The sequence below is a fragment of the Thunnus maccoyii genome, chromosome 4, assembly GCF_910596095.1.
Source record: "Thunnus maccoyii chromosome 4, fThuMac1.1, whole genome shotgun sequence".
Taxonomy (NCBI): Eukaryota; Metazoa; Chordata; class Actinopteri; order Scombriformes; family Scombridae; genus Thunnus; species Thunnus maccoyii.
In genome coordinates, this window is record NC_056536.1 from 23,685,678 (window position 1) to 23,698,201 (window position 12,524).

The 12,524-nt window shown below is 38.2% G+C and overlaps 1 protein-coding gene across 3 annotated transcripts; it reads left to right on the forward strand.

Annotated features, from left to right (window-relative positions):
• On the forward strand, nt 1-11,510 carry LOC121896391 (glucose-6-phosphate 1-dehydrogenase). 3 transcript variants are annotated; one of them, XM_042410243.1, is made up of 14 exons: nt 106-259; nt 1,357-1,401; nt 2,830-2,951; nt 6,298-6,335; nt 6,465-6,573; nt 7,061-7,278; nt 7,875-8,033; nt 8,589-8,714; nt 9,005-9,098; nt 9,202-9,388; nt 9,486-9,721; nt 9,881-9,957; nt 10,152-10,244; nt 10,328-11,510. In XM_042410243.1, exons 1-14 carry the CDS (start codon nt 250-252, stop codon nt 10,416-10,418), a joined length of 1,605 nt encoding a protein of 534 aa, XP_042266177.1. In that variant the 5' UTR covers nt 106-249; the 3' UTR covers nt 10,419-11,510. The 3 variants fall into 3 exon arrangements, with proteins under 3 accessions (XP_042266178.1, XP_042266177.1, XP_042266179.1); XM_042410244.1 differs by lacking the exons at nt 106-259; nt 1,357-1,401 and adding an exon at nt 1-77; XM_042410245.1 differs by lacking the exon at nt 1,357-1,401.
• Nucleotides 11,511-12,524: the final 1,014 nt, after the last annotated feature.

Consider the following 12,524-nt stretch of genomic DNA (forward strand, 5'->3'; position numbering starts at 1 on the left):
GTACAGTTAAACCACGCCCACCTGCAGAGCGGGTTACGTCACTCAGTCTACAGTGATGGGGACTCGAGCGAGCGCTGGTGAGTTTCTCCCAAACCAATAAAATCTCTCATTTCTGCTTTGTCACTTGAACAGGGAAGTAGGCAAATGTGGAGCAGCAGTGCCGAGGCTCGCTGTGTGTGTGTGTGTATATATAAAGTCTGAGTCCTGTCGTCCAGCTGCCTTAGTCACAGCTTTGACTGCCAGGTTATCATGTCGACTCGTAAGTAGCCGTTACTATCGCTTCCGTTGTTTAATTAACCGTTTTTATATGTAATTGCACGTAGCTACTCGTAAGCTATGTGCCGCCTGCTAGCTGTAAATGGTAATTTGTGAATTGTCATGTTGTCATATCACCATGTAAAGCCAAGAGCTGATGACAGTGCGGATTTTTAGTATTAGCCACAAGTTTACAGTATATAAAACACCGTGGAGCTCAGTTTAGCAGCTTTATCTGACCCGTTTCATCCTTGATGTTAGCAGCTAACGTTAACTGAGTCACTCATGTGAAACAAAAATGTTAGCCTCGATTTGTTAGCCAAACGAGCTTCATCACGGTGTTGTTGCAGTGAGGTGAGGTTTAGCCCTTTAAATAAGGGATTTGGTGGAGGATTTGACTAATATCATTATAGTTTGTTGTGCGTTGTGTGAGCGTCAGGCTATTTCTGGGAGCTGTATTGACCATCTGACATAAATCCACGTGTAGTCCCTCCTGAGTGTTGTTTACTATGTCAAGGATGATATGTATATATAACCTTACACGACTGTTGAGGTCTATCCATCGTCATAGAGACACTTCAGGGATGCATAGCAGATTTCCTATAACCAACGCAGCCTGCAGGTTCAGCTAAGGGTGAAAACAGGGAAGTCAGTGTTGATATGATTAAAAAAATAGTGTAGTACTTCCTGATTTGACTCACTGTTACCAAATGAAATTAGTCACAAGGAAATCTGAGATTGCCCATTCTCTCGAATATGCCGCTCCTTATCATTTAAGTATTGTTAAATGTAGGACCAGTGCCAATGGTTTTTCCTGTCACACCACATATACTTTACATCAGAGCTAACCATGTTTAACAATGCTGTTGAGCTTTACAAATGTATTTTTTTCCACAGTTTCAGGCATCAGTTGGTTTCCTTTTTAGGGCTGCAACTACTAATTTAATTTATTAAATTACAGCAAATTTAATTAGATGTATTAATCTATTAACCACTTGGGCCATAAAAGTCATAAAATGGTATAAAATGTCCATTCCACTCCCCTACATGTCTGCAAATGTCTTTTTTTGGGTCCAAAATCCAAAGATATTCACTTTACAGTTGCAGAAAACCAAGGAAACCAGCAACTCCTGGAACCAGAGAAAGGTGACTCGTGACTCAAAATGATAGTTGTTGCAGTTTCTTTTATTAATCAAGTAGAACATAGAGGCAGTGTATTTTCTGACATTTAGTCTATGAAATGTCAGAAAATGATGAAAAATACCCCAACTTCAGGGAAGGTGATGTTGTCAGATATCAAGTCAAGTCGATTTTATTTGTATAACCCAATATCACAGATCACAAATTTGCTTCAGGGGACTTTTCAGCCTGTACAGCAATACAACATCATCTGCCCTTTAGACCCTTGAGTCAAATAAGGAAAAACTCCCCATAAAACCCCTTTTTAACAGGTTTAAAAAAAAAAAACGGAAGAGCAACAGAGGTGGGATCCCTCTCCCAGGACGGACAGATGTGCAATAGATGTTGTGTGTACAGAATAGAACACAAATTACAGAATACAGCATCAAACAGGGTAACAAAATTATAATGGATTTATGATATATATGAAGAATGTGATGAAGAGGACGCCAAGCAGTTGTCCAGTTGCAACCAGAACAGTATAGTATAGTTTTTGTCTGACTAACAGTCCCCAAAGATATTCAATTTACAATATTACAAAACAGAAAAATGCAGCAAATCGTCACATTTGAAAGGCTAAAAACCAGTGAATGTTGAGGTTTTTTGCTTGAAAAGTGATTGAAACTGAAATATTACCATGAACATCAAGTCTATAACTTATGTCAATGCCAGTGCAGACTTTTCAAATTCCACTGTGCTGCATTACCTAAACTGCTCTCCTTATCAGCAGTATTACATTGACAAATATGACATGCAAGCTTTGTTTACTCTGGGATAGATTACATGTCTAATGCAAACTTCAGAGGGCTGCTTATGCAAAAGAAATGGAAGGAACGGGCTCTACTTGTTGCCTTTTTATATTTAGTCTCTTGAAATCCGTTAGGGTGCTACCAGCCAGGAGAAAAAGTCTATTGGCTTCACATACTAGGTGTGCACTCACAAACTTTCTTTTTTAACATTTTTCTTTTTTATTAAATCATTGGCAACAGTCCACCGTGATCTATAATAGGCTGCCAACTGATTTAATACTCATTTCACTCATTCAGAAACGAGTGGAAATCAATGGCTGCCTGGAACGGTAGGAAAAATGCACTAAAAGTGTACAGCCTTTGACAAAGGTCAGCAGAAATGTTAAGTGTGCATGATGAATGTAGTTAAGGAGCTAAAACTTGCACGCGCATTATCTTCTTTTTTGTGTTGTTGCATGCAAGACAGTAACTCCACCAGCCAAATGTTGAGTAATGTTCTCAACACTGTACTAATTGTTATGCAGGTTTAGTGCCCCTGGCAAATTCCTGTTTGGTTCACAGCCTGTATTTGTCCTCTTGATGGTTGGTTTAATATTTAAATTCTTTTTTTTTTTTAACTGGAGTTTTCTTTTTGTCTACTTTTTAGAGAAAACAACCACCATCCCCCTCTCTCGCTCAGAGGTGTTTGGGGAGCTGAGGAAGGAGCTTCATGAAGATGAAGAATTCCATCAGTCTGATGCTCACATCTTCATCATCATGGGAGCCTCGGTGAGAGCCGGGGAGGGGACTTAATAGTCTGTTTAGTGATTGTATAAGTAAGGTGTAAAAATGGGAACTGATAAGGCAATGCATGCTTGTGAAATTAAATGAAAGGGTTAATGATCTGGAGCAATCTTGATCACACAAAATGTACAATGTGATTCAGAAAATAATGAGGCTTTTAAGATGCTTGTTCACTTAATTATTACTATTATTTTTGGTACATGTATAATGTACAGTGCAACTTGGGCAAGATTTTTTTGGCCGTCTTTTCAAAGAAAGTGTGTTGAAATCTTCCAAAATACTGCAATAATTGCACATGATCTGATTAAGGAAATGTTGAAACTGATTTCACCAAACTTCTGCAAACAAGCACCTCTCAGTCGACCCAGCTTTCAAAAGACTAGAATTGGGACAGTGAAAACCTCAAGGTTCCTCTTTATTTATCATTTCAATAGTGTTTGATAGCTATGATTTAGTACAGTCATAGTCAGGAGCACTGGGTATTATTCAAGAATTTTGCCAATGTAATACTCAAAGTTTTTGTGCTGTAACTTTTTTGTCTAATATTTCACACTGTGAAACATAAACATACTTTAATTTTTAAAAAAATAAAATACAGTAAAATTAACAGCATTTTTATTTAATTATTACAAAATTTAAGTTAAAGCGGCTATAATTTATATTTTCATTATAACATGTATAATATGTATCAAATGTATTATGTGAGAGGCGTTACTTGTGGTGATGAACTAATTGTACCACAACTGTCACAACCGACTGCAGCTCCTCTCGGCTTTACGGAGCTTTATAGTGAGTTTCAGCTCATTGTTTAGCTGTCTGGCTAGCAGTTTTACTCTTTTGGTTTGTCTCACTGCTCTCATAGTGTTCTTTTCTCTCAAAGAATCCATTGTACACTACCTGCTCAGCACAAAAATGGCAAACAGTTAGCGACTAGCTGGTGAACATAATGGAGCATTTAGCTGCTAAAGGGCCAGATATTTCTCTCAGGTGTTGGTAGGGACCAAAAACTAAGTTAAAGGACATTGTTGCTCCTTAAGTGCTAAATGAATAAATGTTAATACATGAATAAATGAGCAAAACAAGCAAATGTTTGCTAACAAGTTTTCCATATTAACTTAAAAGGTGATAATGGTACGTCAGAAATCAGTTATTCCAGGTTTAACCAGCAAAATAAACCAGGCTTAAAATCAGATTGAGTATTACAGTTAAATGTTTTGTGATATTCTGTTTCAATATTCTGTTGAGTTTGTTTGTTACTTGAAAATGTGATACGTTTAGTTTCTTTCCATCCAAAGAATGTAATAAGGAAAGTCAGTTTTTTTTCACCACTTACTATATTTCCTCATACCATTTAGGTGTTGAGTTGAGGAAGTTAAACTATTTCAGGCACTCTGAAACTTTTTTAGTCCTGTTTCCTTCTTTCTTTGTTACATTATGTCTCCATTTATTCCCCCTCTGTGCCTTCTCTTTCTCTGCCAGGGCTTCAGTCTATCCAAATGTGTCTCCTTCTTCTTAAATTGTTTCTATAATTAAAAAATAACATGCCCAACACTACTGTAAATCTAAACATAACTATCTATGATACCATGTATACTAATACCCAGTTACATCTTAACATTTAGCAATAAATTTGCTTTCACTAGTCAAACCATGTTTTTTTTTTTTTTTCAAAACAACCATTTTCTTATCATCTTTTTATAATCCTTAAAGACACAACTTGTGTGGAAATAGATAGTTTGGCCAGGCTACAGTAGCTCACCGGCTGTGTCCTTCTGTCTCTTGCACTGTTTGCTCTCGGGTGAGGAGAGAGTCGCTGTCATTGAATTCTGCAGTGTCATTGGCTGTCAGCGTTTTCCTTTCAGTACGATACACAGGCGGATCAGGGGAACGCCTTGGCAGTGTGCAGTCTCACTCTGGTTGTGTTTTTTTCATGGATACGTGTGTATGACCTGTTGCAAGCTAGTGGTTTTTTTCTTTTGTTGGTTTTCTTTTTTTAAATGGCCCTGTCACGTTTATCACTACATTTTGCTAACATTTACTCACCACCACTAATTCAACAGTTATTGCATTCCAGCTTCATGCCGATATGAGAGGTTTGACTGAGTGCAACAAGTTAGTCCTTTGCTAATGTTGCAGGACACTGTGCAAACCAAATCTGCTGCCCTCTAATTAATTCACAGCTAAGGAACAGAGTGGCCAACAGTTTACTGTTATAATGGGAATTACTTTCAATTAATTTGACTTTTAATGTCATGTTATGTGGCACAATTCATGGTAACACTTTACTTTTTACACTTACTCCCTATTGAACATTTATAAGCACTATTTAAACGTTTAATAAATAGTTTATAACACTATATTGCAGCAGTTGTACGCAGTTATAAGGACATTTTTAAGTATTTATTAATGCACACAATTCTAACTTCTCCCATGAAGACAATTTTGTATTATTAAAACTGTTTTACTGTGTTGTCATTAATTATCTGTTTATACACCAGCCTCCACTTATGCACATCCTCAGAGGGGTTAACAAATTTATAATAACTTATATCTGCTAACAACTACATTATATTGCATTATAATCAATTTCTTAAATGTTTATATACTGCTTATGAATGCCAACTAGTGAAGGTTAAAGTAAAATGTTGCCCAATTTGTCCTTGTATTGAAGTTTGTCTTAAGTCATCACTAATGAAACCTGATGTCTCCTGTCAGGTTGAACAATGTCCAGCAGACGCCTTTTATCTAACAGAGACTGAGGGCCTGGTGTTCTCTGTGAAACACGTCAAACACTGTCAAAAGATGATTGTGTTACATTTCCTTCTATAGTACCTCATTTTATCTTCCGCTTTATTTTACTTAGATTAAATTTTATGTGTTATGCGTCTCTTTTTTTATATATCTTTCTATATCTGAACACTTTGAGTTGCCTTGTTTTTGAAAGGTGCTGTACAAATAAACTTGCCTTGCCTAATAGTTAATCCACTAAGCAACTGGTTCTTCCACATGATTTCATTAAGCAACTGGACCATCCTTTGTTTCCACACTGTCTCTTGGTGGTTGGCACTTGCTTCCAGTGGGATTACTAAGGTTGCGTCATTCTTAAATAAGCCAAAGCAGCCTACTTACCTGTTACCACACAGTGTGACCTGTAGAGCTGCTGCATCTTGAGACTTTAGTACAGTGGAAAATAATTGGCAGCCTCACAGCGTGCACTGATTAAATAGCACCACAGTTGGTCCCAAACACTGCGTCAGCATTTAATGATTGTGTACATAACATATATTTTTAAGGTGAAATCATATTTCTGATCGTGTGTTTGCACCTGTAGGGGGATCTGGCCAAGAAGAAAATCTACCCAACTCTATGGTAAGTGAACCCCAGTGAAAGGCTTTCACATCACTAACACAGCAGAGGCCGATGAAAGATACTATTCAAATCTGGACCGGTGCTTCTGAAGTTGCGTATAATAAAACATGTTTCTCTGTTTTCTCTCAGGTGGTTGTTCAGAGACGGCCTCCTCCCCGAGCAGACGTATTTTGTGGGATTTGCTCGCTCTGACCTGACAGTTGATGCCATCCGGACATCATGCATGCCATACCTGAAGGTACAACTTGACCTTTTAAGTAACAGTTTTTTTTCCCCTTGTAATATAATTTTTCATTTTTAATTGAGAGGAGGTAGTAGGATTTACTGCAGATAGTAGCAAACATTATACAAACACCATGTAAATAAAAACCTTTCAAGGCAAGAAAATAAATATAGAAAAAAATGAAAGAAAGAAACAAAACAAAACAATAAAAAATCCAACTGAACTTAATCTCAAGGTGATAGTTATCAAATAAATGAGTCATAACACAAATGCATACCATTTTAAAAAAAAAAAAAAAAAAAAAAAAAAAAAGATAATAAATATACTCACTTTTTAACTTTTCCAGTGTGAATTTTTCTGCTCTAAATTAAAACTTACTGTATGAATTCTCTTTTCACTTATTTTAAAGCGATTTTCTTGTCAATAGAATTTTTTTTCACACAATTTTTAATGATCCTAGTTAAATCCATGCTTGCTTAAATGTTTTCACTCTCTGGCCCAGGTGGCAGACTCAGAAGCAGATCGGTTGACAGCCTTCTTCAGCAGGAACACCTACATCAGTGGGAAATATGCAGAAGAAGGTTCCTTCTCCAAGCTCAACACACACATCCAGTCTCTGCCCGGAGGAACCGAGGCAAACCGTCTCTTCTACCTGGCCCTGCCGCCCACCGTCTACCACGATGTTACCAAGAACATCAAGCACCACTGTATGAGCACAAAGTCAGTACACACACCTCTCTCACTAACTGTGTCATATGGTTTTACTCGTTGCTTTGCAAGCGTCTGTTTCACCTGCTATGTCTGAATATCTGCAAACAACTAGAAGTCACTCCCAGCAGGCAATGAGAAGGCTGCCATTCTTTTAGATGTGACAGTGTGCCCAAACTCCAGCCTTTTTATGTAAAGCTTCATTTTTTGCATTTTAGGACATAAAACAGGTCTACCATCACCAGCAGTAGTAACATAGGCAACATTACCGGTACAGGTGGAAGTTCTAGGCGCTTCCATAGGCACAAGAGAAAAACCTGTCCTTTCTCTTTGACCTCATCTGTTTCCGCCATAAGTAGGTCTGATGGAGGAGAAAAGTTATCCTCACAAGCTACTATCTCACTTACTTTTGAACTCTATAGTGAAATCAATCCCAGAGTGTAAAAAGACCAATCCTATCATGATTCAAGTGGAAACCCACTCATGATTATTATGGTGATGTGTGAGGAAAGATGACCAAAGTATGAAACAAAGTGGACAGGACTTGATATGTTCATTTTCTTCTGTTTGTGTATGTGTGTGTGTGTGTGTGTGTGTGTGTACTGTAGAGGCTGGAACAGGGTGATTGTAGAGAAGCCGTTTGGACATGACCTTCAGAGCTCTGAGGAGCTGTCCACTCACCTCTCCTCGCTCTTCACCGAGGAACAGATCTACCGTATAGATCACTATCTGGGCAAAGAAATGGTGCAGAACCTCATGGTGCTCAGGTAAGAAAAAAACATCTTCAGACTCCTTACAGCCCTGCAAGGATTTGCAATCTTCAAGGTGTGACAATTCATACATAAGATTTATTTATTACTGTATATAATGCTTGGTGATTGTCAAGTAGGATATTATCAAATGCTGTAAATTGGAATAAAGTTTTCTGGTGAACAAGTATAAAAGAACAAAGTCTCAGAGAGCCTGTAACTGAACAGCCATCATGATGAATACAACTCGAAACACGTTATGCAGGTTTTTTTCTCAGCATCGCTGGTGTTAATTTTAAATAATCTTGTGAAATATGGACAAAGGAGGGATTATTTAATTTCATACTTAACCAAAGATCTGCTGTTGATTTAAGGTATTAATTAGAATTATGCAACACTTCAGTTTAAGCTGGTTTGTGGTTTAGAAAAGTCCCCAAGCATGTTACACAAAGTAAATAGAAGTCAGCCTTTAACTGAGAACAAAACAGAAGATAAATGTCTATTCATGTTGTCACGAGCAGCTGTCGTGCTGCTGCGCGGAGAACTGTTATGTTGATGTGATGTTTGTTGCAGGTTTGGAAACCGCATCTTTGGGCCAATCTGGAACAGGGACAGTGTGGCTTGTGTTGTCCTCACCTTTAAAGAACCCTTTGGCACTCAGGGACGAGGAGGATACTTTGATGATTTTGGCATCATCCGGTGAGTGGGAAAAAGAAAAACCTATAGTTTGTCTTTGCACTGCAGTAATAAGATGTACTGCCTCTGCACCAGGTATAAAGGGAAGTTATTTTAACCATTTTTAGTTATATTGTAATCATCAGTATCTCAATACTGACAGCTCACTGCGAATTACTCTATTGATGATGGATAGCTTTGACTAGTGTTAATAGTGTATCAGTATCACTTATCATTTTAATGAACACGATCACAAGCATCACTGTCTCCTCTCTGTCTGTTGTGTGACCATCTGTTTCCTTTGTCGTGATCAGCGATGTCATGCAGAACCACTTGCTCCAGATGCTTTGTCTGGTTGCCATGGAGAAACCAGCTTCCACCAGCTCTGACGATGTCAGGGATGAAAAGGTTCACAACACTACAACACTCTCAACGCTACAAATATGGAGATTTGTTATGTTTTATGTTTGAGAGTATGTAGTGTTCTCTTATCATGCGTTCCCTCTTATAGGTGAAAGTGCTGAAGTGCATTGCTCCAGCATCCATGTCCGAAGTGGTGCTGGGTCAGTATGTGGGGGATCCAGAGGGTGAAGGAGATGCCAAACTGGGTTACCTTGATGATACCACTGTACCTAAAGGATCAACTCAAGCCACCTTCGCCACAGTTGTGCTCTATGTGCACAACGAGCGCTGGGATGGTAAAGATAATTTGCCTTTTCATGAAACAAATCCTGCTGATCTCACATTTTCCTTTCAAAGATACATTAGCATGAACATTTTTTTTTTCCTCTTCAGGTGTTCCTTTCATCCTACGCTGTGGAAAAGCTTTGAATGAGAGGAAGGCCGAGGTGCGGCTGCAGTTCACAGATGTCCCTGGGGACATTTTTGGAAATCAGTGTCGCAGGAATGAGCTGGTGGTGCGTGTGCAGCCGAACGAGGCCGTCTATGCCAAGATGATGAGCAAGAAACCCGGCGTGTACTTCAGCCCCGAGGAAACTGAGCTGGACCTCACCTACAAGAGTAGATACAAGGCAGGTCCAAACACATTTAGATATGCAGATAAATCCAGCTAGAGCTTTAAATAACGGGACTAAAAAAGCTAATCAAGTTATGTACATCACATGTTCAATTTTTCTGCCTTGTTTTCTAATTTAAAACGTAATTTCAAACAACTTGTTTCCTGTTTTCAGGATGTGAAGCTTCCAGACGCTTACGAACGTCTCATCCTGGATGTCTTCTGTGGGAGTCAGATGCACTTTGTACGCAGGTCTGTCTTTGATTTCCACAACAGTTGTCTCATGTCATACTTGCAAACTGAACCTTGTTGTGAAATAGCATGTTAACACAAGATGGCGCCATAGTGCATCTTTTCTCTGCCTCTGCATGACTGACACCTGTTTTAAAATCTGATATTTTTTTACACAAAGCAGCCATTTTTATGTCTCTATGTCAATTTTGCAGTGATGAACTAAGGGAAGCATGGAGGATCTTCACACCTCTCCTTCATCAGATAGACAGGGAGAAGCCAAAACCTACGATTTACAAATATGGAAGGTAGGAAATGTTGTTAACTCTGCCCTTAATTGGAATTTAATACCAGGAGTAGGTCGTAACGGCTTCTCTTTTTTTCTTCGTAGCCGTGGACCAGTAGAAGCAGACGAGCTTGCGAAGAGGGTCGGATTTCGCTACGAAGGCACTTACAAATGGGTCAACCCTCACAGACTTTGAATTGTGATGAGATGAGGGAGGAATATAGAGGTAGAATAGTGGGCGGGGTGCAGCAGGGTGAGCGAGCCGTGTAATGTTCCAATACTGGAGTGTCTTTTGAGGAAGGAGGTGTTTCCACCATGTGGATCCATCACAGTAGCAGCAAAGAAGAAAGAAGCTATTTTTAAAAAAAATTGAGTATTTCTCAGGTAAAGCAATTATTCTTCGGAGCTAATTCATCAGACATTCAAAAAAGAGTTGTGAATTTACACATTAGCTTATACCACAGTTTTGGTGGTAGTTTATTTTTCATAGCAGCACGGCAACTTTCTGTATTTTAATTTTAAAGATGGGGGACCAAGTCATTTGGAGAGGGAACAAATAAAATCTTGAGTTAGTTACTTTTGTGAACAAAATAATGTCTGATGAAGTGGCTCCATGTTCCTGTCTCCATTAATTAGGTCATGGTTTTTGTCAGGATGGTAAATGGAATGAGTAACTAGAGCAGAGCAACAACAAAACACACAGCTGAGTCATGCTCACCCGGTGAAAACACCGTACCAAAGATGGTAACTGAACACAGCAGAGACGAGAAACAACAGGAGTGATTGTCCACCAGCTGACACTCTTATAACAATTGCGATTGTAATACCATATGCTTTGACTGCATTTATTAATCACACTTAGTGGAATTTCTTTTTATAACTTGTGTGCTCTGTTTGCCCCCACTGCCTGGGACCAAGGACATCATGGCTGTTTAATATAAACAGACTGTGGTTTCCGAAGGTCAATGCAGGCAGTGTCTCTTCAAAGCATTCATACTGGAATAGTCTTAAGTGTCCTTATGGACAAGCAAAGCGAGCTCTCTGTCTTGTTTAGTAGCCCCCCCCCCATCTGAGTTTCATTCCTTTTTGTTACATTATTTAATGTTTATTTAAATTACTGATGTTCATTCCATATTTCAAATATCCAGGCAAGCAGCGATGTCTCTTCCACTGGTCAACAGAATGTCTTTGTAACAACGTACTGTATACTGCTGTTAACTGCACACTCACATGTAAAGCTAGCTATATTTCCACAACTTGTAATAAACTAGTTTTGCTTCTCTGTGAATGTGTTTCATGTTTGTGGTGCTGCTGGTTTCTTATTGTTTCAAACCTTTTTTAAATAGGTATATTTGGAGAGGATATTTTAAATTATCAGCCTTTAAATAAAAAAGCTTATGTCTAATATGTTTTTCTTTACGTTTGGTTGATTCTTACATGGAACAGTTCTAGATAAGTGTATTTGCTAGTTCAAACTACAAAGATGGCTGACACAATCAGAAATTAGAATAGAAATTAATCAGAAACTATTTTGATAATGAATTAATAGTTTGTCATTTTTTAGTGAAAATGTTTCATTGGTTCCAGCTTGTTGATTGTGAGGATTTGCTGCCTTTGTCTTATGTGATAGAAACTCAGCATGTTTGGATTTTGTTTGTTAGTCAGATAAAACAATTAAGAGTCCCTGTGATGGACATTTTCACTTTTTTTTTTTTTTTTTTTACATTTTATAGACTACACAATGAATTAAGATAACCTGAATATGAATTGATAACAGAAATAATCATTAGTTGCAGGCCTAGTGTGTAATCCCATAGAAGTACACAAGTTGCAAGAAAAGATAATTTATCTACCAACTACCAGACTTAACAGCAGTGTCAGTAACAAATTCACTGACTATGACTACTAGTACTGCTGTGTTCTGCCACACTACAGTGATGTTACAGCAGCTTGACAGCTGATGAAAAAGTCTTCTGCCGCATCATAAGGTTCTGGGTAAAAGTGCAACACAATTACAGGCTTAAGATCACAGAAGACATTTTCATAGCCAGAAATCTTGTGTTTACATGTCTCTTATTGCTACAAAACCATTGTTTACTTGCCGTTGGTCAGCAGTTTCTCCCCTTATTCTCTGATGAAGGTTTAAGAGCAACATTTCTTTCTCCTGTATCCACGTTTCAATTTTACAAAAAAATGTTCAACTGTAGAATTAAACTTTGTTCAACATTTTAGTTGATATTAGTTCATTTTAAGTCAGAGTTTGAAATGAATTACTTTGGATATGATGCACAGTGTCATAGTA